The 26,709-nt window shown below is 46.6% G+C and overlaps 1 protein-coding gene across 5 annotated transcripts; it reads right to left on the bottom strand.

Moving 5' to 3' along the window:
• Positions 1–132: 132 nt before the first annotated feature.
• On the bottom strand, positions 133–26,130 carry LOC133142157 (myotubularin-related protein 3-like). Of its 5 annotated transcripts, none has more exons than XM_061263191.1 (21): positions 25,941–26,130; positions 24,565–24,673; positions 21,397–21,469; positions 20,872–20,952; positions 20,338–20,454; positions 15,333–15,415; positions 14,689–14,855; positions 13,763–13,859; positions 13,509–13,622; positions 11,630–12,657; positions 11,267–11,398; positions 10,839–10,950; positions 9,896–10,091; positions 9,616–9,801; positions 6,984–7,154; positions 5,628–5,779; positions 3,443–4,394; positions 2,782–2,895; positions 2,559–2,647; positions 1,739–1,765; positions 133–688 (listed from the first exon to the last, which is right to left on the bottom strand). In XM_061263191.1, the coding sequence occupies exons 3-21, from the start codon at positions 21,406–21,408 to the stop codon at positions 511–513; spliced, it is 4,008 nt and encodes a 1,335-aa protein (XP_061119175.1). In that variant the 5' UTR covers positions 21,409–21,469; positions 24,565–24,673; positions 25,941–26,130; the 3' UTR covers positions 133–510. The 5 variants fall into 5 exon arrangements, with proteins under 5 accessions (XP_061119175.1, XP_061119178.1, XP_061119176.1 ...); XM_061263194.1 differs by having other exon boundaries at positions 133–649; XM_061263192.1 differs by lacking the exon at positions 25,941–26,130 and adding an exon at positions 25,058–25,787.
• Positions 26,131–26,709: the final 579 nt, after the last annotated feature.

Here is a 26,709-nt window from a genome sequence, read left to right as displayed (position 1 = left end):
TTGATAATTTTTCCCCCCAACCAAAAACCGGTAATTGCCAGCCAACGCAAACTTTGACCCAAATATAAAATGTCTCCATAATCATGTTACAACACACAAACACAACCATCTGACACCAACACTCAGACTCAGTTTTGGGCATAGTGCATTTTATTCTTTAAAGTCTTAAGTACTCCACATCGTCCGTAAGCCCCACCCAGCCCTCACTGTGTAGCCCTGGGGCAGAGGGGAAACCATGCTGATCAGGAGCTCCGTCTGAAAGACTGAACGCAAAATCCAAAAAGTAGGTCAGCCCCACCGCTGGCCGCAAGACATCAGTCTGTCCAAGCCACCACGAGTCCAATTTTTAAAATGCACTCCTCTCACTCAATAAACAATAAACTTACATGCTCATGTGGAAATTTGATTTATACACACGTACAGACACACATATAACCTCACAGCATTCTAATTCTAGTGGGACGGGCCTAGTTGGAGCTAGCCGTGATTGGAGGAGCAGGCAGGCGGGGCCTAGTTGGAGCTGGCCGTGATTGGCTTCTCCAGCTCCAGGTCGACGGGGGGGAGGGCGGAGCGGCAGGTCGGGCAGACACAGCTAGGCACGGAGGCCCTCTGCTCACAGCAGCTGGCACAGAACACGTTCCCACACGTCCTGCAGGGGGCAGCAGAGAGACCGCGGGCACTCAGGCACCTGAGAGAGGGGGAACCAGGCAGTGTGCTCTGGGTGTTTCACAGCCACAACCACAACTGGGTCACATGCATTATGCAAGAGCTATAAACACAAACACCAAAGATTCTGCTCACATTAGATAATCCCGAATTAAAACTGGCAGTCTCATTCAATCCCCAAAACAAGATTAATATTTTATCCAACAGTGAATTAAACTTGAAATACATGTTAGTTGTAGCTGTTTGGCTGACTATGTTCTTCAAGACACTGAAGACTACGGAATGAAATTCTAACTAGCATGGTTTCATGAAATATTTATAATACTATACCTTGTTTTGGAGCATAAGTGCGTGGGTTTTCATTCTGGATTATATAACACATTGTGTGAAATACATTAACCCTTTAGCCACCAGTAAAGTGCCTGCAGATTACTTACCATTTTAAATAAATCGATCAATATTCAGACCAAATGGTTTGTTTCGCATAATTATTTGTTTTGGTTGCCAACATGTTTAATGGAAAAAGCATTTTAAAACCTAACTAGCATCTAAAAAGTTCCAGAAATTGACATACAGTAATACCATTTCAGTTCTACCCAATCTGCAGTAGGAGTGAGAGGATTAATGGGTAAGAATCACCATGGTAATTCAAGTAAAACTCACCCCCCACACAGAAACAAGCGATGCAAGTGCAAGAACCGCACTTGGAAAACCACTAAAACGCATACCTGCTATGCAAGGTAAGCAGAGAGGATTTTGATGATATATAATTATTAAAGGGGGATAAATACATGAATATTAAATGAGGCAATGTTCCCAGTGCAGTATTACGGACAGGAGCGAGCAGATGCACGCGGTGGGAATGAAAGCGTTTTCACAGTGGGGACCGGGTACTGGGAGCCCTGAAGCCAACCGTCTCTACTCTGATAAACGGCCTCTGAGCACCGTGCAGGTCTGGAGGAGATGGGGGGGGATGAAAGGAGTCTCATCGGAGGGAAGAGGAAAGCGAGGGAGAATGAGGCTAATGGTATGGAGATAGAAACAGGACAGTGTAAGTGTGATTCTGTCTCACCAGGCTTCTTCAACAGGCTGTTTTCCTCTGCGAGCAGATGGGGGGAAAAAGAGAGAGAGAGAAGAGAGAAAGGGAGGGCAGAGGAACAGCGTTTAGGGGGAGGCTGTGTTCGGTTTAGGTCTGGAGCTGGGCTCGTAACTCGCAGGTTGGCACGGCTGCTGTATGTTCGAGCTTCAATAAACATCCAGCTGCTTCAGTAGCTGCTTCAGTATCTGCTTCAGTATCTGCTTCAGTATCTGCTTCAGTAGCTGCTTCAGGATCTGCTTCAGTAGCTGCTTCAGTAGCTGCTTCAGTAGCTGCTTCAGTAGCTGTTTCAGTATCTGCTTCAGTAGCTGCTTCAGTAGCTGCTTCGGTACCTGCTTCAGCATCTGCTTCAGTAGTAGCAGCTTCAGCAGATATCCCGCCGTTTAACCATAACATTTAAGCTGTGCAAGTGGATCTCAATAAGCCAACCTGCTACATTTACATCACATCCGTTTATCAGAACAATTCACAACACAGGAGAAACGTATGTGCATTTACACAATTAACCCCAGCAGCATTTTACAACAGTCTCAGATGAGTAAGTACAGGAGCAAAATCAGTAAAGCACGAGTGCAAGTTAACTATGCTGACAAAGAACCAAAGTACAAATCCTATACACATACAGACCACATCCACATGCCATAAGAAGCATAAAACCATAAACAGCATAACTACCGTAAGGACGGAGTGGTAAGGGGAGGGGATTGCTGGGAACCAAGACACTGCTTGAATCTAATATAATATAATATAATAATTCTGGTATCCTGACCACTTTCAGAAGTTTAAGTAGAGCTACCTGCAGTGGTGCTTCCTGGTTGCCAGCCAGAACCTGCCCTCGCACCCGTGGCAGTTGGTGGCCAGGCGGTCTGGGTACCATTGGGTCACCTGCAAAGACCAGAGAGCCGTTGTTGTCCTCAACCAAAAACAGCAGATGTATGATATCACAGTGTATCTGTATGACCCCGCCCCCCCAGCTGAATGAGCACGCCCCTCGGGGCCTGTGTGGCCACGCCCCTCACCTCTGCATCCTGCTGCTCCAGCCGTCCCCAGCTGGGCTCAGAGAGGAGGTGCGCGTGCGTCTGAGTGTGACAGGGGGAGTCAGCGCTGCAGTCCGAGTCCGGACTACTGCAGGTCTGTGTGGAGAGAGATGGGGAGAAAAGGGGGGAGAGAGGGAGAGAGAAAGAGAGAGAGTGAGAAAGAGTGTGGAAGAAAGACGTACTTTCAGACCTGGGCCCTGGCAGCTAATAGGAAGGAACTGAGGCTCAAAAAATGCAGTTTCCCAAATTTCCTTTAAAGTCAGGTCACATATGTTTGGCAGTAAAATGTTATTGTGCATACTGGCAAACACGTGTTTCTTTTAATATTGTCAGTAGGAGTAGGACATTTATGATTTTCTTGAAACGATTACCAGCCGATTTGTCGTTTCATTACATTACATTACCTTACATGTCATTTGGCTGATGCTTTTATCCAAAGCGACTTACAGTTGATTAGACTAAGCAGGAGACAATCCTCCCATGGAGCAATGCAGGGTTAAGGGCCTTGCTCAAGGGCCCAACGGCTGTGCTGATCTTATTGTGGCGACACCGGGGATCGAACCACCGACCTTGCGGGTCCCAGTCATTTAGAAAAATCCCAGATCCGCTGAGAGGCGTGGCCCCTTCCGTGTGGTTTCCGTACCTGCTGGTCACCGGGGAGGCCGTTGCCGTGGCGGTTCTCCAGGTGGTTCCACAGCTCTTGGACCTGGCGCTTGAGGGTGTGGACCTGCAGCTGACGCCCCGCCTCCATCTGGCGCAGCCGCAGCTGCACAGCGTCTCCGGGCAGGGCCAGCCCGTCCTGGGGGCCGCGCAGGGGGCCCGCGCGGGGCCAGGCCCGCTGCTCGCCGCGCGCCCCGTCCTGCGGGGGGGCCCCGTCACAGAGAGGAGCGGGGGACCGAGGTGGCGTGCTGGGGGTCGGCCTCCGGGGCCCCGCGTTCAGGCACGGGGGACCCGGCCTGTCCCCGCCCTCCTCTGTCAGTGTTTCCGTGGTGATTCCAGTGTGTCTGTCGGTTGAAGTCCTTAGGGCGCCGGTGCTCAGAGCTTGGGGCCCCTCAGGAGCCGCTGAGGTCTCCGGGGCCCGCTCGAGCACCCCCACCTGCCCCTCACACATCTGGGCCTCAGGGCCTTCCAAGCCCCCCAAGGGTAAATAAGTGGGTGGGGTCATGGGCGGAGGAGGGGGCGGGGTCGGAGACGGCTCTGAGGGGCACTTGGGCTCAACGGTCACCTCATCATCACCCTCCGGCGCTTCCTGTAGAACACTCTCCATCAGTCCTTCAGCCACGCCCACAGCCACAGACAGCTCCGCCTCCCTGCACTCCTCCACTGGGGGCCCCGCCCCCTCATCCTCCAGGGCTTTTAGCTCCTCCTCTTCCTGGAAGCCCAGCCCTGCCACCCGCCTGTCTCCCGTCTCCTCTGAGGGCCGACGGCCCCTTTGCCCTGGACCCTGCCCCTGCCCCTGCCCCGGCCCAGTGCTACACTCCTGGGAGGGGCCCGGCCTTTTGTCCCTCAGGCTGGGGTCACTGGAGCGCCGGTTCGGGGCTGTGGTGCCCCCCACCTGACCGGGGAGGGTTTCAAAGGACCTCGTTTTTGGAAGGCTGCCAAGAAGAGGGGGGAAAAAAAAAAACGGATGAAACTTTAATGCCATATTGAATAGAAGGTCCAACTGTTTATTTATTTTGCAAAAAGAAGAGAAAGGGGTGCTAATCCACAAACATGTTCAGTTGAAAAATGATACATTTGGACAGCAAGTTTTGCACCAGTTCATTTTGCACCAGTTCATTTTGCACCAGTCATCATGAAACTCTTCAGCACCGCTCTGATCAGTGGCAGCTCTGAAACACATTTGTTGAGATTCTTAATGAATGGTGCAAAGGGAGGAGGGAAAAAAAACTTTGGCTGATCTTGTTACTTGGGAATCTTGGCCAAATACTTTATGTGAAATACTGAAACCCCTTTGAGGCCATTGAAATTGCTAATCATACAAATTTCCCTGCTAGTTTAAAGCATGTCCCACTTCACTTGATTCATCATTCATTAGAGTATAACTTTTTTTCTTCGGTGGGGATGATTTTTTTCAGACCTTTTTTTCAGGTTTAAGGACACACTTGCAGTGTGGTTATGCAGATTTATACAGCCAGAATGTTGATAAAAACATGGCTGCACAAAAAAAATAAAAAATATAAAAATAGTATTCTACTTCAGGTTCCAGCTGTCACCAAATTCGTGTGCAATATCCAAACAAGGCTTGCTGGTCTATCATAGCAGTATTTTTAAAGAATTAAAGTCTGGATCATTGAACTACCCATCTGTCTGGAATTAAAGTGTAACGATAGACACCCAAATAAGATTGCATTTCAATGCCGTATTTTAACGTTTGATCGCTTCTATACCTTGATCAACATATACTTCAACATCAACATCAACAGCGCTTTCATTCCTGCCAGGCTTCGTTGTGATGACGTCAGGGGAATGAGTCTCACAGCTCAAACGGCTCTTGATACAGAGCGTGATAACAGCACTAATCACCCCCGTGTCTTGGTTGGCGCCTTGATCCAAGGCACTGTACAATTGATGCTTCTTATTCACCCACCCACACACACACACACACACACACACACACACTCACACTCACACACCAATGGCGATCGGCTGCCATGCAAGGCACCAACCAGCTCGTCAGCAGCATTTGGAGGTTGGGTGTCTTGCTCAGGGGCAACACACCCAGGGCGGGATCAAACCGGCAACCCTCTGACTGCCGGACGACAGCTCTTACCGCCTGAGCCGATGTCGCCCCAGTGTTGGTGCACGCCGCTGAGGGGGGCGCTCACCTGGCCGGACGCAGCTCCTCCAGAGCCCCGGGGGACAGAGCGCAGGGGGACGGAGCGCAGGAGTCGTCGCAGGGCAGCGTGGGCAGCGAGCTGGGCAGATACACCGCGCTCCACAGCATCAGGCTCCGCACGTGGCACACGGGCCGCAACACCTGCACAGAAACATCCGGAAAATATATACACAACAACTCAGAGAAGCATCCGGAAAATATACACACACCGGAAAACACAGCACCAGACATATATAAACACAACAACCCAGAGAAGCATCCGCAAAATATATACACAACTCAGAGAAGCATCCGGAAAATATATACACAACAACTCAGAGAAACATCCGGAATATATATACACAACAACTCAGAGAAGCATCCGGAATATATATACACAACAACTCAGAGAAACATCCAGAAAATATATACACAACAACTCAGAGAAGCATCCGGAAAATATATACACAACAACTCAGAGAAGCATCCGGAAAACATATACAAAACAACTCAGAGAAGCATCCGGAAAATATATACACAACAACTCAGAGAAACATCCGGAAAATATATACACACCGGAAAACACAGCACCAGACATATATAAACACAACAACCCAGAGAAGCATCCGGAAAATATATACACAACAACTCAGAGAAGCATCCGGAAAAAAAATACACAACAACTCAGAGAAACATCCGCAAAGTATATACACACCGGAAAACACAGCACCAGACATATATAAACACAACAACCCAGAGAAGCATCCGGAAAACACAGCACCAGAGATGTATAAACACAACAACCCAGAGAAGCATCCGGAAAACACAGCACCAGACGTATATAAAATCAACAACCAAGAGAAACATCCGGAAAACACAGCACCAGACATATATAAACACAACCCAGAGAAACATCCGCAAAACACAGCACCAGACATATATAAACACAACCCAGAGACACATCCGCAAAACACAGCACCAGAAATATTCACACAGAAAAACAACTCAGAAAAACATCTGGAAGGAAATAGGACTACACAAAATTAATGCATAACAGTACTTATTTTATGGAAATGGTACACATACATGTTCAAGCGTTGCTATGGATACCATCTATAGATTTGTTAAAATCAATAAAAGCGAGATTAACAGTAGCAATAAAACAGAGAAAAGGAGAGGACAAAGACTGAGGAAAGGACAGAGGGTGAAAAAGGAGGAAAGTCAGGGAGAGAGGGAGAGATGGAGAGATAGAGATAGGAAGAGAGGAAGAGGGAGAAAAATAGGGAGAGGGAGAGAGTGAGAGATAGAGGGAGAGGGATCGGGAGAGAGGAAGAGAGGAGGAGGGAGGGAGAGAGAGCGAGCGTACGGTCTCTGAGTTGGGAGAGTACAGAATGTTCTGGAAGGTGCGGTTGCCGGGCCGCATCAGCGACCACAGGGAGCACGTCCTCTCCTGCACGCGGCCCTCGTCCCTCTGTCTCCCGCTGTCGCACAGGAACGTCCCGAACAGGCAGGAGTATGTGTGCTGCACCAGCTTCACCTGAGACAGAGAGGCAGGGACACGCCTCAGACACTGTAAGGGTCATTTTCTTAACTGATTCTTAATTGACAATGTGTGTTAACATAAAAACAATCACGTGATTAAAAATAACCTTTTATTTTGAATCCTTATCACTATGAAACCACCTTCTGAATTAAGTGCTTACTAGGAGTCTTTCTCTGTCTCTCTCCCAGCAGGCAGACAGCCTTTAACCTTAATATCTCTGCTTCTCCTAGCACATTCCAGTCTTACTGCAAGGTCAACGAGGGGTAATCAGAAGACAAAATACTGATAAATGTTCGTGGCCAGCAGGAAAGCAGGAAAAGTGCCAGAAGTGACTACGTAGATAAGAACTTAGACCCTGTAGAAGAACCTGTTGAGAAACAAAAACCAAAACAAAAGCAGCACTAAATCAACCTCAGCCACACAACTAGTTACAAGCTACTAGTTATGGATTTGATGCTTTAACCTGTGGAAGAACCTATGCACTTATAAATTGCTTTGGATTAAAAGCGTCTGTCAAATGACTAAAATGTAAATGCAATGGGACTGAATTCTCAGGCTACTGAGACTAAACGTCAGAAACAATTTTTTAAATAATATAAAACGTGATATTAATAAATAATACATCTGGCTTTCATGCACAAAAGAAAAGTCAACAGCAGCGTTCGTTCATTAAATAAAACATTTTCATTAATGTTCCAGTGATTGTGCAGCAAGGCCCCAAGATGATCCATTTTGCCAACATAGAAGCTGTGCAGATTAACCTGATCCAAGATTTGCTATGATGATTCCCAATTACACTTTCATCGAAAGCAACTTACACTAGACCAGGCAGGGGCCAATCCTCCCCAGAGCAAAGCAGGGTTAAGGGCCTTGCTCAAGGGCCCAACAGCAGCACTGATTTTATTGTGGCTACATCGGGGCTTCAACCACCAACCTTCCAGGTCCCAGTCAAGCACCTTAGCGTAGTGGTTAAGGTACATTACTGGGGCCCGCAAGGTTGGGGGTTCGATCCCCGGTGTAGCCACAATAAGATCCGCACAGCCCAGCATTGCTCTAGGGGAGGATTGTCTCCTGCTTAGTCTAATCAACTGTACATCACTCTGGATAAGAGCGTCTGCCAAATGCTATTAATGCAAAACGAGAAGAGAATGTGTCATCTGTGCCATTAAGTGAGCCATTAAAACATTCACAACAGCTTGGAATGACCTGCAACAGCATAATCTCATGATATACAGTGCTGTGAATAAGAATTGGCTCCTTCCTGATTTTCTCTACGGCACATCACAATGAATGGTTTCAGATCTTTAGACAAAAGGCAATGTTAGACTAACGGAACCCACATCAACAGAAATTATTCTTTTGTTTATTTACATGAAAAAAGCTATTAAAAACCCTAATTGCCCACTGAAAACGTAATTGGCCTTTTAAATATAACTGGTAATAATGGGTTGCACAACTTTTAGCGTATATAATTGCAACCAAACGCTACCTATAATTTGATATCAATCTTTCAAAACACATTTCAGCCCACTCTTTGCAGAACTGATTTAATTCAGAAACAATTGTGGGGTTTTCAAGCATAAACTCCTGCCACTATCAATATTACTGAAACATTCATGCTATTTTTGTAAGTGTGTTGACAATGCATTGCCAAAAGTATCTGATTGGCTAACTAGCTAGCAAGCCATCATAGCCATCCTAGCCAGCAGGCAATCAAGTTCAGAATGGATAACCAGTCTCAGAAGAAAAACCGCAAACTTGCCGAAAGATCAAATTGTATTTAAAACAGGATAATTCTTGGTTAAACTGTGTAACCAATGTGCAAGTTGATACTTAAGATGAAACATTTTGGCAGTAGGCTAGAGCTGGTTCCTAATTATCTGACAGCGACATGTATTTGGCCGGCTTTATCTACTGTTACGATTAGCCCAAGAGGTCACAAGCATTCCCCCAGCAGTGACTGAGGTAAATCGTCTGTAGCCTCACGATTGATTAGAACGGCAGTTTCCACTTTCAGCAAGCAAAGACATTAACTGCAGGTACGGAAATGCGCAATTTTGAGTTGTAAGTAAAAATTATATTCTAAAATCGAGAAGTCACAGGCTACCCATTGGAAAGTGCTTTGAATCATTTTGAAAAGCGCAGTTTAAATAAATATCAGACGCCCATGTATTCTGCAGCTGCTTGTAAAGAGTACAGCGAGCTTAATAAAAGAGTTTAATTTAAAAAGTGTTGTATTAGCAATATTGGCAGGGGGCAGGTTAATGACTGGGTCCCGGCAAGGTCGGTGGTTCGATAGCCACGATAAGATCCACACAGCCGTTGGGCCCTTGAGCAGGGCCTTTAACCCTGCATTAGCCCCAGGGGAGGATTGTCTACTGCTTAGTCTATTCAGCCAAAGTCAGCCCAATGCCATTAATGTAATGTAATGTAATGAGAAGGGGCAGGGCCTCACCAGGAAGGACTCGTTGAACTGGAAGGAGCAGGGGAACTGGCGGTGCAGCTGGTGCACGCAGTCCAGCCACTGCAGAAACACGGGACAGCGCTCGTTCAGGTCCTCCGCCCGCTCGCCGTGACCGCAGCGGACCCCAAACTTATGACCGAAGTCCAACCACTCCGTCTCCACCAGCACCTGGAACCCCTGCCGGAGGAAATCGCAGCCGGGTCAGACGGACCGCAACGCAACCGTGTCCTAAAGACGTACAGTGAGACCCAGAGGCAGGGGTGCGGCCTACCTCAATGGTGCGGTAGAAGGGGTCCAGCAGAAGTTTGGACAGCCCCACGATCTGCGGTGTGCGGTCCCAGCCGTCGGAGCAGTGCACCAGGACGGGCCTGCGGTCCCGGTCCACCGCCGTCACCACCAGCAGAGCCGCTTTCAGCAGCAGGGCCAGGTGCTGCAGCCACCGGGTGTTCTCCAGCGCAGAGAGCCAGCTGCACAAAGAATCACCACACACATCTGTACAGAGAATCACCACACACAGCTGTACAGAGAATCACCACACACAGCTGTACAGAGAATCACCACACACACAGCTGTACCGAGAATAACCACACACACACAGCTGTACAGAGAATCACCACACACAGCTGTACAGAGAATAACCACACAGCTGTACAGAGAATAACCACACACACTCACAGCTGTACAGAGAATCACCACACACACTCACAGCTGTACAGAGAATCACCACACGCACTCACAGCTGTACAGAGAATCACCACACACACAGCTGTACATAGAATCACCACACACAGCTGTACATAGAATCACCACACACAGCTGTACAGAGAATCACCACACACAGCTGTACAGAGAATCACCACACACAGCTGTACAGAGAATCACCACACACACAGCTGTACAGAGAATCACCACACAGCTGTACAGAGAATCACCACACACAGCTGTACAGAGAATCACCACACACAGCTGTACAGAGAATCACCACACACAGCTGTACAGAGAATCACCACACACAGCTGTACATAGAATCACCACACACAGCTGTACAGAGAATCACCACACACACACAGCTGTACAGAGAATCACCACACTGTCCTGGTGAGCTGTGACTCTGTGACTCTGTGGGCAGGCTCAGTGTGTGGTGGGCAGGCTCAGTGTGTGAAGGGTGGAGTATGTATGAGATGGTGGGGTTGTTGTGAGGGGGCGAGGCTCACTTAGCAGGGTCAGGCATCTGTGTGCAGAGGGAGCGCAAGGCCTGGAAGCTCTTTCGAATGGTGTGAATATTCGCCATCCCCATGAACATCACCTCACAGTTGGGGTAGTACTCTGGGGAAACAGGATACCATCACACACACATTGTCACTTGGAAAAGATAAGTCCAAATGAGAACCTTCATTTCAAACTTTGTTTTGTCGTTTTACTAATGCAGTATACGTACGATAAGTATACTTCCAAAGTTTAAAACTCCAAGCTACAATGAAAGGTACAAGATCAGAAGAAATATTGTGCACAGCAAATACATGTAATACTTGCAAAATAACATCAGTGAAAAAGTCATTGTTAAGAACATGTAGATTCAGACCCCCTCCTCCCCTCCCCTTGTGGCTGGTTCCCATGGCTACTCCTTCCCAGGTGAGCTTACCTGGGCACTCGCATCCTCCGCCCTTCGCGCGATTGGCCACAGCGGCTGCGTAGGACCGGGCGTCCAGGATCAGCAGCTTCTGGGGGAGGGTGTCAGCACAGTCGCCCTCCGACCCCCGGCTCACGGAGACCTCTGGAACAGAGCGTTCAGGGGTGAGATGGGCACTTCCCTAGCACCTACTGATCATCACTAAAGGTTTACCCCTGTTCATGGAGATCTACCGTCTGGTAGGTTTCCATTTCAACCATAACAAAGCACTGGTCGGAAACCACCGCTGTGCAGTTCAGCTAAAACTTTAAAAATATTGCATCACACACAACATGATTGGCATGAAAGCTTGAGAAGGGTGCAAGCCTTACTGACCGAATTCACTGTGGGACCACAGTGCCCCATTGGTGTACTCGTTGGGGACTTTCCCGTTGGAATGTGTCCCGTTCATGTGTTCCTGAGAGACACTCCTGTTGATGTGTTTCTGAGAGGCACTCCCATTGGTGTGTTCGTGAGGGACACTCCCATTGTTGTGTTCCAGAGAGACACTCCCATTGGTGTGTTCCAGAGAGACACTCCCATTGTTGTGTTCCAGAGAGGCACTCCCATTGTTGTGTTCCAGAGAGGCACTCCCATTGTTGTGTTCCTGAGACACACTCCCATTGTTGTGTTCCTGAGAGACACTCCCATTGGTGTGTTCCTGAGAGGCACTCCGATTGGTGTGTTCCTGAGAGACACTCCCATTGGTGTGTTCGTGAGGGACACTCCCATTGGTGTGTTCCTGAGAGACACTCCCATTGGTGTGTTTGTAACAGACACTCACAATGGTGTGTTCTTCAGGGACACCCCCACTGGTGTGTTCTTGAGGTACACTCTCTTTGGTGTGTTTGTGAGGGACACTCCCATTGGTGTGCTCTGGAGAGGTACTCCTGCTGGTGTGTTCACGAAAGGAACTCACATTGGTGTATTCGTGAGAGACACTCCCATTGGTGTGTTCGTGAAGGACATTCCCATTGGGGTATTCGTGAGAGACACTCCCATTGGTGTGTTCGTGAAGGACATTCCCATTGGGGTATTCGTGAGAGACACTCCCATTGGTGTGTTCATGATAAACAGACTTGTTGGTGTGTTCATAAGGGACACTCCCGTTGGTGTGTTCATAAGGGACACTCCCGTTGGTGTGTTCGTAAGGGACACTGGTGTTGGCGTCTTGGTGCCGCTGGCTCTGGTAGCCGTGTTGGTGCGTGGCGGTCCCGTTGGCTGTGTGCTTGCGAGCCCTGTGGCCGGCAGCACAGGCCTTGGCGATGGACTGGACCAGCCGCTCATCGTCCGCGTTACGCCACCCCCACCAGCTGACCTCCGGCTGGGCACAGCGTGCGATCACTGCCCCTGAACTCCGGTGCCTGCCGGTGAGACGGATACAGTCAGACATGGTCAGCTGTGGTGAGATATTATGCATTTATACAGCGGGGTGTCCCGTATATGTGCATTTATACATCAATCTACACTCAATAACCCATATTGACAGAAGAAAACCTGCTCTAGAGTGCACGCAATTTACATTCAAACACTCGAAACAGACAGGAACCGGATGAATAAAAATATATGCAAAAAATATAAGAATTCAACAGGTAAAAGTCTCCGACTGTCCTGGAGTGGTCCAGCCAGCCAAGCCCAGACTTCAACCCCATAGAACATCTGTGGAGAGACCTGAAGATGGCAGTTCACAGAGGATCTGCCAGGAAGATTGGGATAAACTGCCCAGCCGTGTAAAGCTGGCAGAGACTTACTCAAGAAGACTGGATGCTGTAATTGCTGGGGCTTCTACAAAGTACTGAATTAAGGGTCTTAATACTTACATAAATCTGAGATTTCATTATGGGTTATTGAGTGTAGATTGACAGGGAAAGTGGCTAAATCTACATAACAATAAAGTGTGCAAAAAGTGAAGGGGTCTGAAGCCACTGTATATATACGTACACACACACACACACACACACAATCTTATTCCACTCTCATCCTCCTTATTTACCCCATGTAATAACATAGCACCAACTGATTAGTGTGAACAGCGCGACAGTATGACTAGACATTATTTTCATGATCCAAAGAACCCATGTTTAAACAAAAAGGCAAGAAGAGGCAATTCTCCCTTAGGGGGACAATTTCATTGTAGCTACAGGCTCCATCAAAGCTTAGTGTGGGCCTCCCCACACATGTAGACACACACACACACACACACACACACACACACCTGTACACAACCGTTGGAAACCTCTTCCAAGAGCGGAAAGCTGCCACATTCTCCAGCTCCGCGTCAGTGATCCAGCCTGGAACCAGCAGCAGCTCCGGGTAACTGGAACACAGCCTGCCGTGAGAGAGACGTGTGCGGCTTTAGAGAGAGAGGTGGAGTGATAGAGAGAGGGGTAGAGTGATAGAGAGGGGTGGAGTGATTGAGGGAGGGGTAGAGCGATAGAGGAAGGGTTGTGGTGGTAGATAGCAGGTTACCTGTACTTGCTGTTGATCTCAGATATCCTCCAGACACCCCGAGTATCAAAGCCCATCCGCTCCACTTCGTTTCTGAATCGTGAGGTCACATGGTCACCTGGCGGGAACAAGAGAGAACAAGAAACTATTTATGCGGAAATGGCAGGTAATGGCTCATAGCCACGGGACTCACTCCACAGGAAAAAAGGAATTAAAATCTATCTGTGTGTGATAACCTGCCCCCTGCAGTTTGCCAAAGAGCAAACCTGCACCAAACATCTGCTGGAGCAATGCTGTTAGACCTGGGCCCCAGTTGGACATCTGAACCAGTTAAGAATCGTGGTTTTCCATGAATACCGATCAAAAGGAACGAGTAAGAAACAGAAGGGGTGGGGGTGGAGGAATAAGTAGGGAGCGGGCTAGAATGTCGTGAGAGAAGAACAGGGAGGAAGGACAGCAAGTGAAAGAGGAATGTAGGCAAGGGAGGGGGAAGACTGGCACGTGAGAGTGGACTGTGGGTAAGGGGGTGAGGGTGAGTGACAGAGGATCATGGGTGAGAGAGGATTGTGGGTAAGGGGGTGAGGGTGAGTGACAGAGGATCGTGGGTGAGAGAGGATTGTGGGTAAGGGGGTGAGGGTGAGTGACAGAGGATCATGGGTGAGAGAGGATTGTGGGTAAGGGGGTGAGGGTGAGTTACAGAGGATCGTGGGTAAGGGGGTGAGGGTGAGTGACAGGATCGTGGGTGAGAGAGGATTGTGGGTAAGGGGGTGAGGGTGAGTGAGAGAGGATCGTGGGTGAGAGACGATTGTGGGTAAGGGGGTGAGGGTGAGTGACACAGGAGTGTGGGTGAGAGAGGATTGTGGGTAAGGGGGTGAGGGTGAGTGACAGAGGATCGTGGGTGAGAGAGGATTGTGGGTATTAGAGGACTGAGGCTCTGGATGGCGTACCCGGCCTGCACGTGTAACCCTGCTGCACCGTCTCCCCCACGCCGACGTCCGCGCAGCAGGCGTGAAAAGCGAAGGAGAAGAGGTCCTCCAGGCGAGCCGGGGGATGGACCACGCCCGCCAGCCTCCGCGCCCACTCCTGACACTGCTCCGCACTGGAGAACTGGCACCTGAGCGACAACACCAAGAGGGATTGCAATTAAATTGGGGGGGTTGTTGGGAGTAGGGGGGCTTGGTAAGCTGCAGGAGGAATTTCTTAGCAGCAGGAGGGGTATAGTTGAAGTCGGTGGGGTTTAGTAGCAGTGAGAGGGATTTATATCATTACATTTTATATAGGAGTGGGAGTGAAAGGGGGTTAGGGTTGGTAGAATGTTTGGTCCATTACATATATTACTTGTCATTTGGCTGATGCTTTTATCCAAAGCGACTTACAGTTGATTACATTAAGCAGGAGACAATCCTCCGACAATCCTCCCCTGGAGCAATGCAGGGTTAAAGGCCTTGCTCAAGGGCCCAACAGCTGTGAGGATCTTATTGTGGAACCACCGACCAGGCAGGTCCCAGTCATGTACCTTAACCACTACGCTACAGGCCACCCTGTACTGTGAACAGCGCTGTCGCACTTCTGATGACATCACAAGCCCCACCTGACGACCTTGCAGTCCTTGCAGACGATGTGGAGGTGGAGAATGTCCCGGCACTCCACACTCTCAATCAGCATGAGGGGGACCTGGCGAGAGAGAGAGAGGTCCACTACCAGATACAGCCAAATACACGCAATGACCTGGGATGCAGGTCCACTACCAGATACAGCCAAATACACGCAATGACCTGGGATGCAGGTCCACTACCAGATACAGCCAAATACACGCAATGACCTGGGGTGCAGGTCCACTACCAGATACAGCCAAATACACACAGCAGCCATTATTTACCATTCAAACACAATCACAATCCATTCATCCAAAACATGAGCTAGGATCCTGTAACATCAGGCACCCAGGCGTCCAGCCAGATGGTTGTAAATGCACCAAACGCAGCGATCACAGGCTACCTGAAGCAAGTAGCCTGCCTCTGTATTCAGATCAAGGTCTTTCATCAGGCTAATTACAGCCAACCCAATGTTCACACTACCTGAGGCAAGTGCCTGCATCTCTGTATTCAGATCAAGGTCTTTCATCCGGCTAATTACAGGCAACACAAGCACATCTCCAGTGCTTCGGGACTCCTCTTTACCACAGAAAGAGCCTGGCTCATACTACAGGGGAAAGTTGACAATTCGACTCGTATACTTCTCGTGTGTATGCCATGGCGGATCACAGGAACCTGTTGCTGTTTGGAAAACCTTTACAACAATAAAAGTCCCATGTCTGCACATAACACAGGGAGATTTGTGACATGTGCTAGCAGACCTTGGAGTGGGTCAGGTCTGTTGTGCTGCCCTCAAAACATATTCACGGCCAGGCTACCAAACACGCAAAACTTTGGGCAAACCGCAGGCAAAAAAATGTGGTTGGGATGCTCAGACATCTTGCATTCACAAAGCCTCTAACACTAAAAAAACCCCAAAAACAAATAAAACAAAGTGAACTTCACTAGCCGTGATGCTCTTGCTGTGGCTCTTGGCTGTCAAGGGCCCTCTCTCTCACACCCAGCGTGAGTGTTTTAATTACAGCCCGTTAATCTGCCAGAGTGAGCCAGCCCCCTCGCTGGGGTTCCACCAGAGTTTGCGAATTACCCAGCTGGGCCCCCCCCCCCCCAGTCACACCTGCGCCTATCCCAGCCTCTTCAACTCCAGCCATGAACACGAGTGTGCTGCTCATTACAGCACAGCTGTCAGACAGGCCGAAAAACACTCACACACACGCTCAAATACTCACACACACACACTCAAACAATAACTCAAACACTCACACACACGCTCAAATACTCACACACACACACTCAAACAATAACTCAAACACTCACACACACGCTCAAATACTCACACACACACACTCAAACAATAACTCGAACACTCACACACACGCTCAAACACTCACACACACACACTCAAACAATAACTCAAACACTCACACACACACTCAAACAATAACTCAAACACTCACACACACGCTCAAACACTCACACACTCACACACTCAAACAATAACTCAAACACTCACACACACGCTTAAACACTCACACACTCAAACAATAACTCGAACACTCACACACACGCTCAAATACTCACACACACACACTCAAACAATAACTCGAACACTCACACACACGCTCAAACACTCACACACACACACTCAAACAATAACTCAAACACTCACACACACACTCAAACAATAACTCAAACACTCACACACACGCTCAAACACTCACACACTCACACACTCAAACAATAAATCAAACACTCACACACACGCTTAAACACTCACACACTCAAACAATAACTCGAACACTCACACACACGCTCAAACACTCGCTCAAACACTCACACACACACACTCAAACAATAACTCAAACACTCACACACACGCTCAAACACTCACACACTCACACACTCAAACAATAACTCAAACACTCACACACACGCTCAAACACACACACTCACACACTCAAACAATAACTCAAACACTCACACACACGCTCAAACACTCACACACTCACACACTCAAACAATAACTCAAACACTCACACACACGCTCAAACACACACACTCACACACTCAAAAAATAACTCAAACACTCACACACACTCAAACAATAACTCAAACACTCACACACACACTCAAACAATAACTCAAACACTCACACACACGCTTAAACACTCACACACTCAAACAATAACTCGAACACTCACACACACGCTCAAACACTCGCTCAAACACTCACACACACACACACTCAAACAATAACTCAAACACTCACACACACGTTCAAACACTCACACACACACACTCAAACAATAACTCAAACACTCACACACACGCTCAAACACTCACACACACACACTCAAACACTCACACACACACTCAAACAATAACTCAAACACTCACACACACGCTCAAACACTCACACACACACTCAAACACTCACACACACACTCACACACACGCTCAAACACTCACACACACACACTCAAGCAAAAACTCAAACACTCACACACACACTCAAACAATAACTCAAACACTCACACACACGCTCAAACACTCACACACTCACACACTCAAACAATAACTCAAACACTCACACACACGCTTAAACACTCACACACTCAAACAATAACTCGAACACTCACACACACGCTCAAATACTCACACACACACACACTCAAACAATAACTCGAACACTCACACACACGCTCAAACACTCACACACACACACTCAAACAATAACTCAAACACTCACACACACACTCAAACAATAACTCAAACACTCACACACACGCTCAAACACTCACACACTCACACACTCAAACAATAAATCAAACACTCACACACACGCTTAAACACTCACACACTCAAACAATAACTCGAACACTCACACACACGCTCAAACACTCGCTCAAACACTCACACACACACACTCAAACAATAACTCAAACACTCACACACACGCTCAAACACTCACACACTCACACACTCAAACAATAACTCAAACACTCACACACACGCTCAAACACACACACTCACACACTCAAACAATAACTCAAACACTCACACACACGCTCAAACACTCACACACTCACACACTCAAACAATAACTCAAACACTCACACACACGCTCAAACACACACACTCACACACTCAAAAAATAACTCAAACACTCACACACACTCAAACAATAACTCAAACACTCACACACACACTCAAACAATAACTCAAACACTCACACACACGCTTAAACACTCACACACTCAAACAATAACTCGAACACTCACACACACGCTCAAACACTCGCTCAAACACTCACACACACACACACTCAAACAATAACTCAAACACTCACACACACGCTCAAACACTCACACACACACACTCAAACAATAACTCAAACACTCACACACACGCTCAAACACTCACACACACACACTCAAACACTCACACACACACTCAAACAATAACTCAAACACTCACACACACGCTCAAACACTCACACACACACTCAAACACTCACACACACACTCAAACACTCACACACACACTCACACACACGCTCAAACACTCACACACACACACTCAAGCAAAAACTCAAACACTCACACACACGCTCAAAGACTCACACACACGCTCAAAGACTCACACACACGCTCAAAGACTCACACACACACACACACTCAAACACTCACACACACACTCACACACACGCTCAAACACTCACACATACACACTCAAACACTCACACACACACTCAAACAATAACTCAAACACTCACACACACGCTCAAACACTCACACACACGCACTCAAACACTCACACACACACTCAAACAATAACTCAAACACTCACACACACGCTCAAAAACTCACACACACACTCAAACACTGACACACACGCTCAAAGACTCACACACATGCTCAAATAATAACTCAAACACACACACACTCTCAAACACTCACACACTCAAATAATAACTCAAACACTCACACACACTCTCAAACACTCACACACATTCTCAAACAATAACTCAAACACTCACACACAAATAAATAAATAACACACAACCACACACTGGTCCAAAACACTCCAACAGTAGGCCATCAACAGACTGCACATGGAAATTTACCATTAACCTTGTCCTCATCAGGTACACAAAAAGGCTATCAGCTAGCACTAACAGCTAAACATAGCAATAATAGACATCTAACAACACTTCTGGCTAATGGTTCGTTGAACTCCGATTGACCGGCCCTTAATGGCTCTTTAGAGAAGTGCAAACCAGCTCCTGGGTTACCAACTCAATGCTATCTGGCCTTTTCTGTTGTTTATTATGACCAGTTTGAAAACTGTTTTGTCTGACTTAAGTGCAGCGGAGCCACACAGGGAAACAAAAAAAGAACAAAACAGACATTGTTTCCCCAATTCTTAGATGTTGTTTGCCAACCTGTTCCAAGTGTTTGCCAATATGTGCATTTGAATGGCTCTTCGCATAGCAATTATAAAGGCACACAGAACTCGCCAAATTCTTTGATAACTGTACCTCTCAATGATGGACAGTTCCTTGCCTACAGTTTACCTACTTTGGTAAAGTTATGAGCAACAACACTCCCAAGGTACTGTCCTTCCCTCAGTGAGGACTGGAGGGCCGCAGGTTCAGTGCACCAACCACAGATGATCTGTACATACTTCTTCACAGGCAGGTTTTCTTTAATGTATTTTTATTAAATCTATCTGCATCCAGGTTACTGAGCTTGTTAGGTCATTTGCTAATCTGTTGCTATAACTATTTCCAAAAGCTTCTGCCTTCCAGGCTTCACTGGCGAAAGGAAAGTACCTTGGGCCAACAACACTGTCTGACGTGGTCGAACAATGTGTCGTACAAAAACAACTTGTTTGAAGCATGTGGAAGCCTTGACATTTGACAAGCTTGCATTCACACACACAGACACACACAGACACACACACACACACACACACACACACACACACACACACACTTACGTTCACCACAGACTCCTTGAACCTGATATGTAGCCGGTAGCTGGACATGGCGATGACAGCATCCTCTGCCTGACCCACAAAGTGCGTGACCTCTCCCTGCAGCTCCAGGAAGGGCACCTGCAGGCAGGAACACGTACGTCAGGGCGGCCCGTAGCACAGTGGTTAAGCTACATGACGGGGCCCTTGAGCAAGGACCTTAACCCTGCATTGCTCCAGGGGAGGATTGTCTCCTGCTTAGTCTAATCAACTGTACGTTGCTCTGGATCAGAGTGTCTGCCAAATACCATTAATGTAACGTAGGGTAGGGTGAGAGGACAGGGCCCGTAACTGAAAGGTTGTGGGGTCGATTCCTGGTGCTGTGCAAATAGACTGTACGTAAGAAAATCTAACCTCAAAATTTCCATGGAAATGCATCTGCCAAATGCCTATATGAAAATGGAATTGTCTCTCGCAAATTGCAGTGCCTCAGGTGAAGTGATAGCCTTTTTAAGTCAGCTGTGTGAGGGGAATACAGGACAAACGTGCGCTCCTCACCTGTGGGCTGTCCTCCGGGACAGGGGGCATCCTTGGACAGGCGTTTTGGGGCTGGGCTGGACTCTGAGGGCCCTCCTCACCCTGCCACACAGAGAGCAGCTAATCGTCTAATACACATCTACACACATACAGCCCACAGCTAAATATACCATCAAATACACATTCAGTCAAATCCATGCATTTCCAATCCACAGTACATACTGACCTAATCCCAAAGTAACCCACATCTAACACGTATCTAATTAACATGCAATCCAGACCCAGTGCACAAGCAGTCCATGTGTATCTTATACAGCAGGGGTGTCAAACTCCAGTCCTAGAGGGCCACAGTGTCTGCTAGTTTCTGGTGTGTTTCAGCACGAGAGATACATTTCAAAGTCTTTCATTGGCTAAAGAGTCCACACACCTTGTTCTCAGGGCCTTAATTGGCTGCTGATTGAAAGGAAACCACAAATACCAGCAGACACTGCAGCCCTCCAGGACTGGAGTTTGACACCCCTGTTATAGAGAGCGGGGGGGACTTACCCTGGCCCCCATGGCAGCGTGTGACCTGCAGCGACGCCCCTTCCCCCCCTCTCCGCTGGACCTCAGGCACGCTCTGCAGGGCAAGAGAACACTGGTCTTATAAACCCGAATTTAGTCATTTTGTAGTACAACTTTGAAGTAATTACTATCCAGGAGTTTCCTGAACTCTGACCTTTCCCAGCATTCCTTGCAAAGGATGTGCAAGAAATATCAGTTCTTTATTGTCTTCGTATCAATCAAGTCGGACACAACATTTTATATGACAAAAATAAGAATTCTGAAAAGTGACGATCATAAGAGTACAATAATTCTGAAACCAGTTAACAAATGAAGTGGTCCTCAGTGGAAATTAAACTAGTATATTGGTTATGCAAGGTATTCATACAGAGCTAACAAGGATGTGATGTGTACACACGCACACACAAAGTAATGAGCTCAAGAAATATCACTGGCATGATGTGCTTTAGCCATGATCCACTGGTCTGCATGGCCAGGAAGCGCAGTTTTGATTTCAGTTGACCATAGAGTAACACCCGCCTGAAGTCCGAATGCTGAACTTTGATTTGAAAGTGGCTGCTATGGTCAGTTGAGGTCAAAATTGAGCTTTTTGACTAGGCACATCACTGGAACCTGGCCAAAGCCCTGTTCAAATGGTCTGCTGAATCGAGAGCAGAGAACTCAATGTACACTTGTCAATAAGACCGAACAAAAAGCTGACCAAAAACTGGCCCAACAGTGTAGTCAAAATAATATGTAACCAACGGGTCAGAACATTCAGAGAAAGTTGTGGAGAAACTGTGAACATATCACAACCCTTATGCAACCCTTAAACAGTATTTCTTTTGAAAGTGCCAACGTAGACTGAGGCTGTTTGGGTTTCTGACCCCGAGCAAGTCCGCACAACACAAGTCCCTCTGGACCGGATTCCAGGATTTGACTGTTCTTCCAAATTCTTCAATTACAAAATATTTGTGCGAAAAACCAGCACTGGGAGGGGTGAAAGAATCTTTCCAAATAGAAAGCAAAATAATAAATGTCTGTTCCACCAACTCCAGATAGGCGAAAGATGCATCTCTTTATATGGACAAATTTACACCAATAATCTGTCAAGCAAGGACAGAGTTCACTGTTACAAAATGACCATGACTCATTTCTATCACAACATTTTCATTCGATTTCAGTTCATCCGTTTTGATACACTTCATTTTTTTATTAGCCAATGCTGGAAAACACTTAATTATTATGAATAGCCTTCTCCTTATCTTTTTCCTGCTGATAAATATAACTACACTTTTTATGCGTGTAGGCTTCTTCCCACAGATTAAACGAAGAATGATGGAGCGCAGCACAAAAAAAATATGCTGTTGGCACATGTTTGTGGTTCTAATATCCACACTGAATGCAGTAGACGACAGTGTGGGAACACGTTGTCAATCATTTCCCTTATCAGCATGGATGACTCTGGAGGGATAATGTGAGAAATTGTCTATCAAGTGAAATCAAAGAAGACTGCCTACTCCACTCCATATCTTCATAATGATAATGCCAGTGTTATCCAGAGATGGGCTCCATTCACCGATCCCGATATTACACATACACATATACACTCAGTAAGCACATTATTAGGTAGACGTGTACACAAGCTTGTTAATGGAAATATTTAATCAACCAATCATTTGGCAGCAACTAATTGCGTAAAAGCATGCAGACTCGGTCAAGAGATTCAGTTGTTTTTCAGACCAAATGTCAGAATGTGGAAGAAATGTGACCTAAGTGACTTTGACTGTGGAATGATTACTGGTGCCAGACAGGGTGGTTTGAGTATCTCAGAAACTGCTGATCTCCTGGTATTTTAATGCACAACAATCTCTAGAGTTTGCAGAGAATGGTGCTAAAACCAAAAAACATCCAGTGAGCAGCAGTTCTGTGGGCAAAAACACGTTGTTAATGAGAGAAGTCGGAGGAGAATGGCCAGACTGGTTGAAGGTGACAGTAACACAAATAACCACACATTACAACAGTGGTATGCAGAAGAGCATCTCTGAACACACAACGCATCAAACCGTTAAGTGGATAGGCAACAGCAGCAGAAGATAATAAGTCTAATAAATACCTAATAAAGTGCTCAGTGAGTGTAGATACACACGCACACATACATACATACACACACACAGACACACACACACACACACACGCACACACGCGCACATGCACACACGCACACACCAACTGATCCAGGATGCAGCCACTTTAACACTGCTTCCATCCAGGATGAACGCCCAGTGTAACAACACTTTGGTCTGTGACAAGGCTGTTTAGATCACGGGTGAGCGAGCTGATCATGGATCAGCGAGTGCGTCAGAAAGAACCCACTGGGCCATGTAAATGTCAGAGCGGCCCCTCCCTTTACCAGATTCAGTGGCAGATCAATGGTCAGAGGCGCCCACACCCATAACAGGGCACAGTGTCCAGACACACAGGACCCACACCCTCCACTCCAGCAGGACAGCACAGTGCTGGTTCAGTTCTCACAGGTGTCTAGTTTTCTTTACCACAGCAGGCAGACATTGGCTTAGGCGGTAAGAGCAGTCGTCTGGCAGTCGGAGGGTTGCTGGTTCGATTCTCGCCCTGGGTGTGTCGAAGTGTCCCTGAGCAAGACACCTCACCCCTAAAATTCTCCTGACGAGCTGGTTGGTGCCTTACATGGCAACCAATCGCCGTTGGTGTGTGATTGAATGGGTGAATGAGAAGCATCAATTGTACAGCGCTTTGGATAAAGGCACTATATAATTAAAGTCTAAAAATTAAGATGCAACTGTAAACGGCCACAATGCAGCCATTCACTTTCCCTTACAAAGCGCAGTAGCGCAAGCTTTCCATAAGGTTCTTAAAATAGAAAAAAGAAACACCAGCCTGCTATCATATGACTCTCACACTGCCGCAACAAAGGCTTTGCGCATGGTAAACATTACAAACAGCGTACCGCGAGAAATGCCTCAAGCCTCATATTTACGTTAGGCGACTCAGCAGTTTGACAGATTAACTGCGGATTTTACTGTGCTTGAATTCATTATAATTTATATTTGTCATCCTTTTTGTCACCTGTACTTTGTGCAAGTAAAAAAAGTGAAGGAAAACTATTTCAGAAAAAGGATGTTAGCAAGATACCTGCAAGTGGCAAAGTGAAAGTATGTTGTTCCTCTAAAATTGGGAGTTGCCACAAATCCTCACTTTGTTTCACGGGTCACCATAGCCTGTCCCTGACGTGAGATGGCATCTGGGGGGGGAAACGACAAGAATGCAGAAGAAATTAAAATGAAACACACTCAATCACTCCTGACATAATTTGCGACTTCCCAGCCGTGAGAAAACCTTTGCGTTTATTTGTTTGCAGCAGCTCATAAATAATTTCAATTTCACTGAAAATAAGTAAACAAATTACGAAAATATAGGGAGGACCCCTATAAATGACGCAAGTTAGTAAAACTGACAGATAGCTATCTAAAAGAAATATTATAATGCTGTGAAGCTTTAAATCGCGCGGCTGTTAAAACCAAACTAGCTGTCAACATAACTTGAGTGTTTCCCCCCAAAAATGAATGTTATTCACAATCAAAACAAAATGGTGAATACATAATCGTCCTCATCAGATATTGCAAACCTTGAAAGCCGAAGGGTAGCCAGGTTCAGATCGCGCCGTGTAGATCGCTCATTCAGAATTTACACTAAAATGCGTTTCCAATCTATGCAGCTACATCGACTCACTGCCACGACTACCTACCTATTGTATCTAATATCACATACTTCATAAGGTCTGAACTCTAGCTACATAGCGTTAGATATCCAATCACCTATCTAACCATATCCGTTCAATTAGGTTATGTTTCATAAAGTTGACATGATATAGACGATGACAAGATATCTTACATTAAAATATCAATCAAGCTATACAAATGCATGTATAATCCCGGAGCAAGCTAATTTATCTAGCTAGCTGCATACCTACTTGTCTACCTAAGCTAGTTAGCTAATAGAAGCACTTTGCCCTTTCCAATCACCAGCAATATGCAAATATGCCGAATGCATGTTTCACTAATGCAACTCGGCTGGGAAGTTAACTAGCTAGCCACTGAGTTTGTTAGCTTACATTTCCGTCAACAATAACAGATTCGTTTGTCCTAGCTGTGTTAGCTAAGTTAGCTAGTTTTGTTTTCACTTTTCCCCTCACTGTGGTAGTTACAACTTAGTTAACTAACTTAGCTTCCAACACATTATGGCTAGTTGGCAGTCTAGCTAGCTACGTCCGACGACAGTCGTGTGAGCGCAAGGACAATAGTTTGCCCTGTCATTTTGTTTTCATTGCAGAGAAAGCTAACTGGGTGGCTAACATTTTGACCACCTTGTTATGCCCGCCTGGTCCTTTTGCCGGGGGCTGCCTATCTGTTTTGTTATTGTTACGAGGTGGAGGGCGTACCCCTGACGGAGGCCGCAGCCAAAACAAACCGCTGCAGGGGACGCAAACGGAGCAGTCATCGTAACCTTACCTTCACGAAAGAACTGTCCTATGGTCCCATCGATGGTATGCAGTATTTTTGCAGTTAATAACAGACAATGCACGAAATTAGCCGCCAAACCCAGCACTGTATAAACCCTTCCAGATGTCGAACCGAAACACCGACACCGAATCCCTGAACTGTAGATTTTACGTGACGTAGAACATGACGTAAACGTTTCGTAAACACGTACTCGCACGAGGCGAGCATGAACCGTGTGGGCTTCTATATTTACATTGGAATTATTACTGCTAATTAAGCATAAAATTTGTATTATGAACCTTACACAAATAACATGATTCACAAAAGTCGAAATTCCGGTCCCCTATCTTAATGACTCTAGCATTATCAGAGTAATTTACGGTATTGGTCCACATAGGTGGCTTTTTTGTTGTTGTTGGTGGGCTGCCTAAACCAAAACACACTAAATTAACTGAACTGAAATAATGTCGTTTTTTGTTTGTTTTTTAATGAATAAAAAACGGAAAGTGAAGTGTTCAACGGTTGAGCCACTAGGTGGCAGAATAAAAAATGTTTTTGTGGAAAATGAGAATGACATATGAAGTTGTTAGGACGACAGTGTACATATGACAGCGCTTGTTTGTTTCCATTCCGCTGATAAAACGGCCCTGCACAATATAATCGCTAGTTAAACAAGGGCAGATATTACTTAAAATACATTGCGTAAATCAGCATTTAGCTACCTTTTCCTCGACACATCATTATCTGTACTTATGGAGTTAAATAACGGCGACCTTTC

This window comes from Conger conger, chromosome 12, assembly GCF_963514075.1.
Source record: "Conger conger chromosome 12, fConCon1.1, whole genome shotgun sequence".
NCBI lineage: Eukaryota > Metazoa > Chordata > Actinopteri > Anguilliformes > Congridae > Conger > Conger conger.
The sequence above is the reverse complement of the archived record's forward strand: the minus strand, read 5'-3'. Positions and strand labels throughout refer to the sequence as shown.

Excerpts from the sequence above, each read along its gene's own strand:
- LOC133142157 (XM_061263191.1), bottom strand. Across the intron at positions 15,416-20,337 it reads TCAAGGAGTCTGTGGTGAAC|GTCCCCCTCATGCTGATTGA; the intron begins GTAAGTGTGTGT and ends CTCTCTCGCCAG. Across the intron at positions 14,856-15,332 it reads AAGGACTGCAAGGTCGTCAG|GTGCCAGTTCTCCAGTGCGG; the intron begins GTGGGGCTTGTG and ends GTTGTCGCTCAG.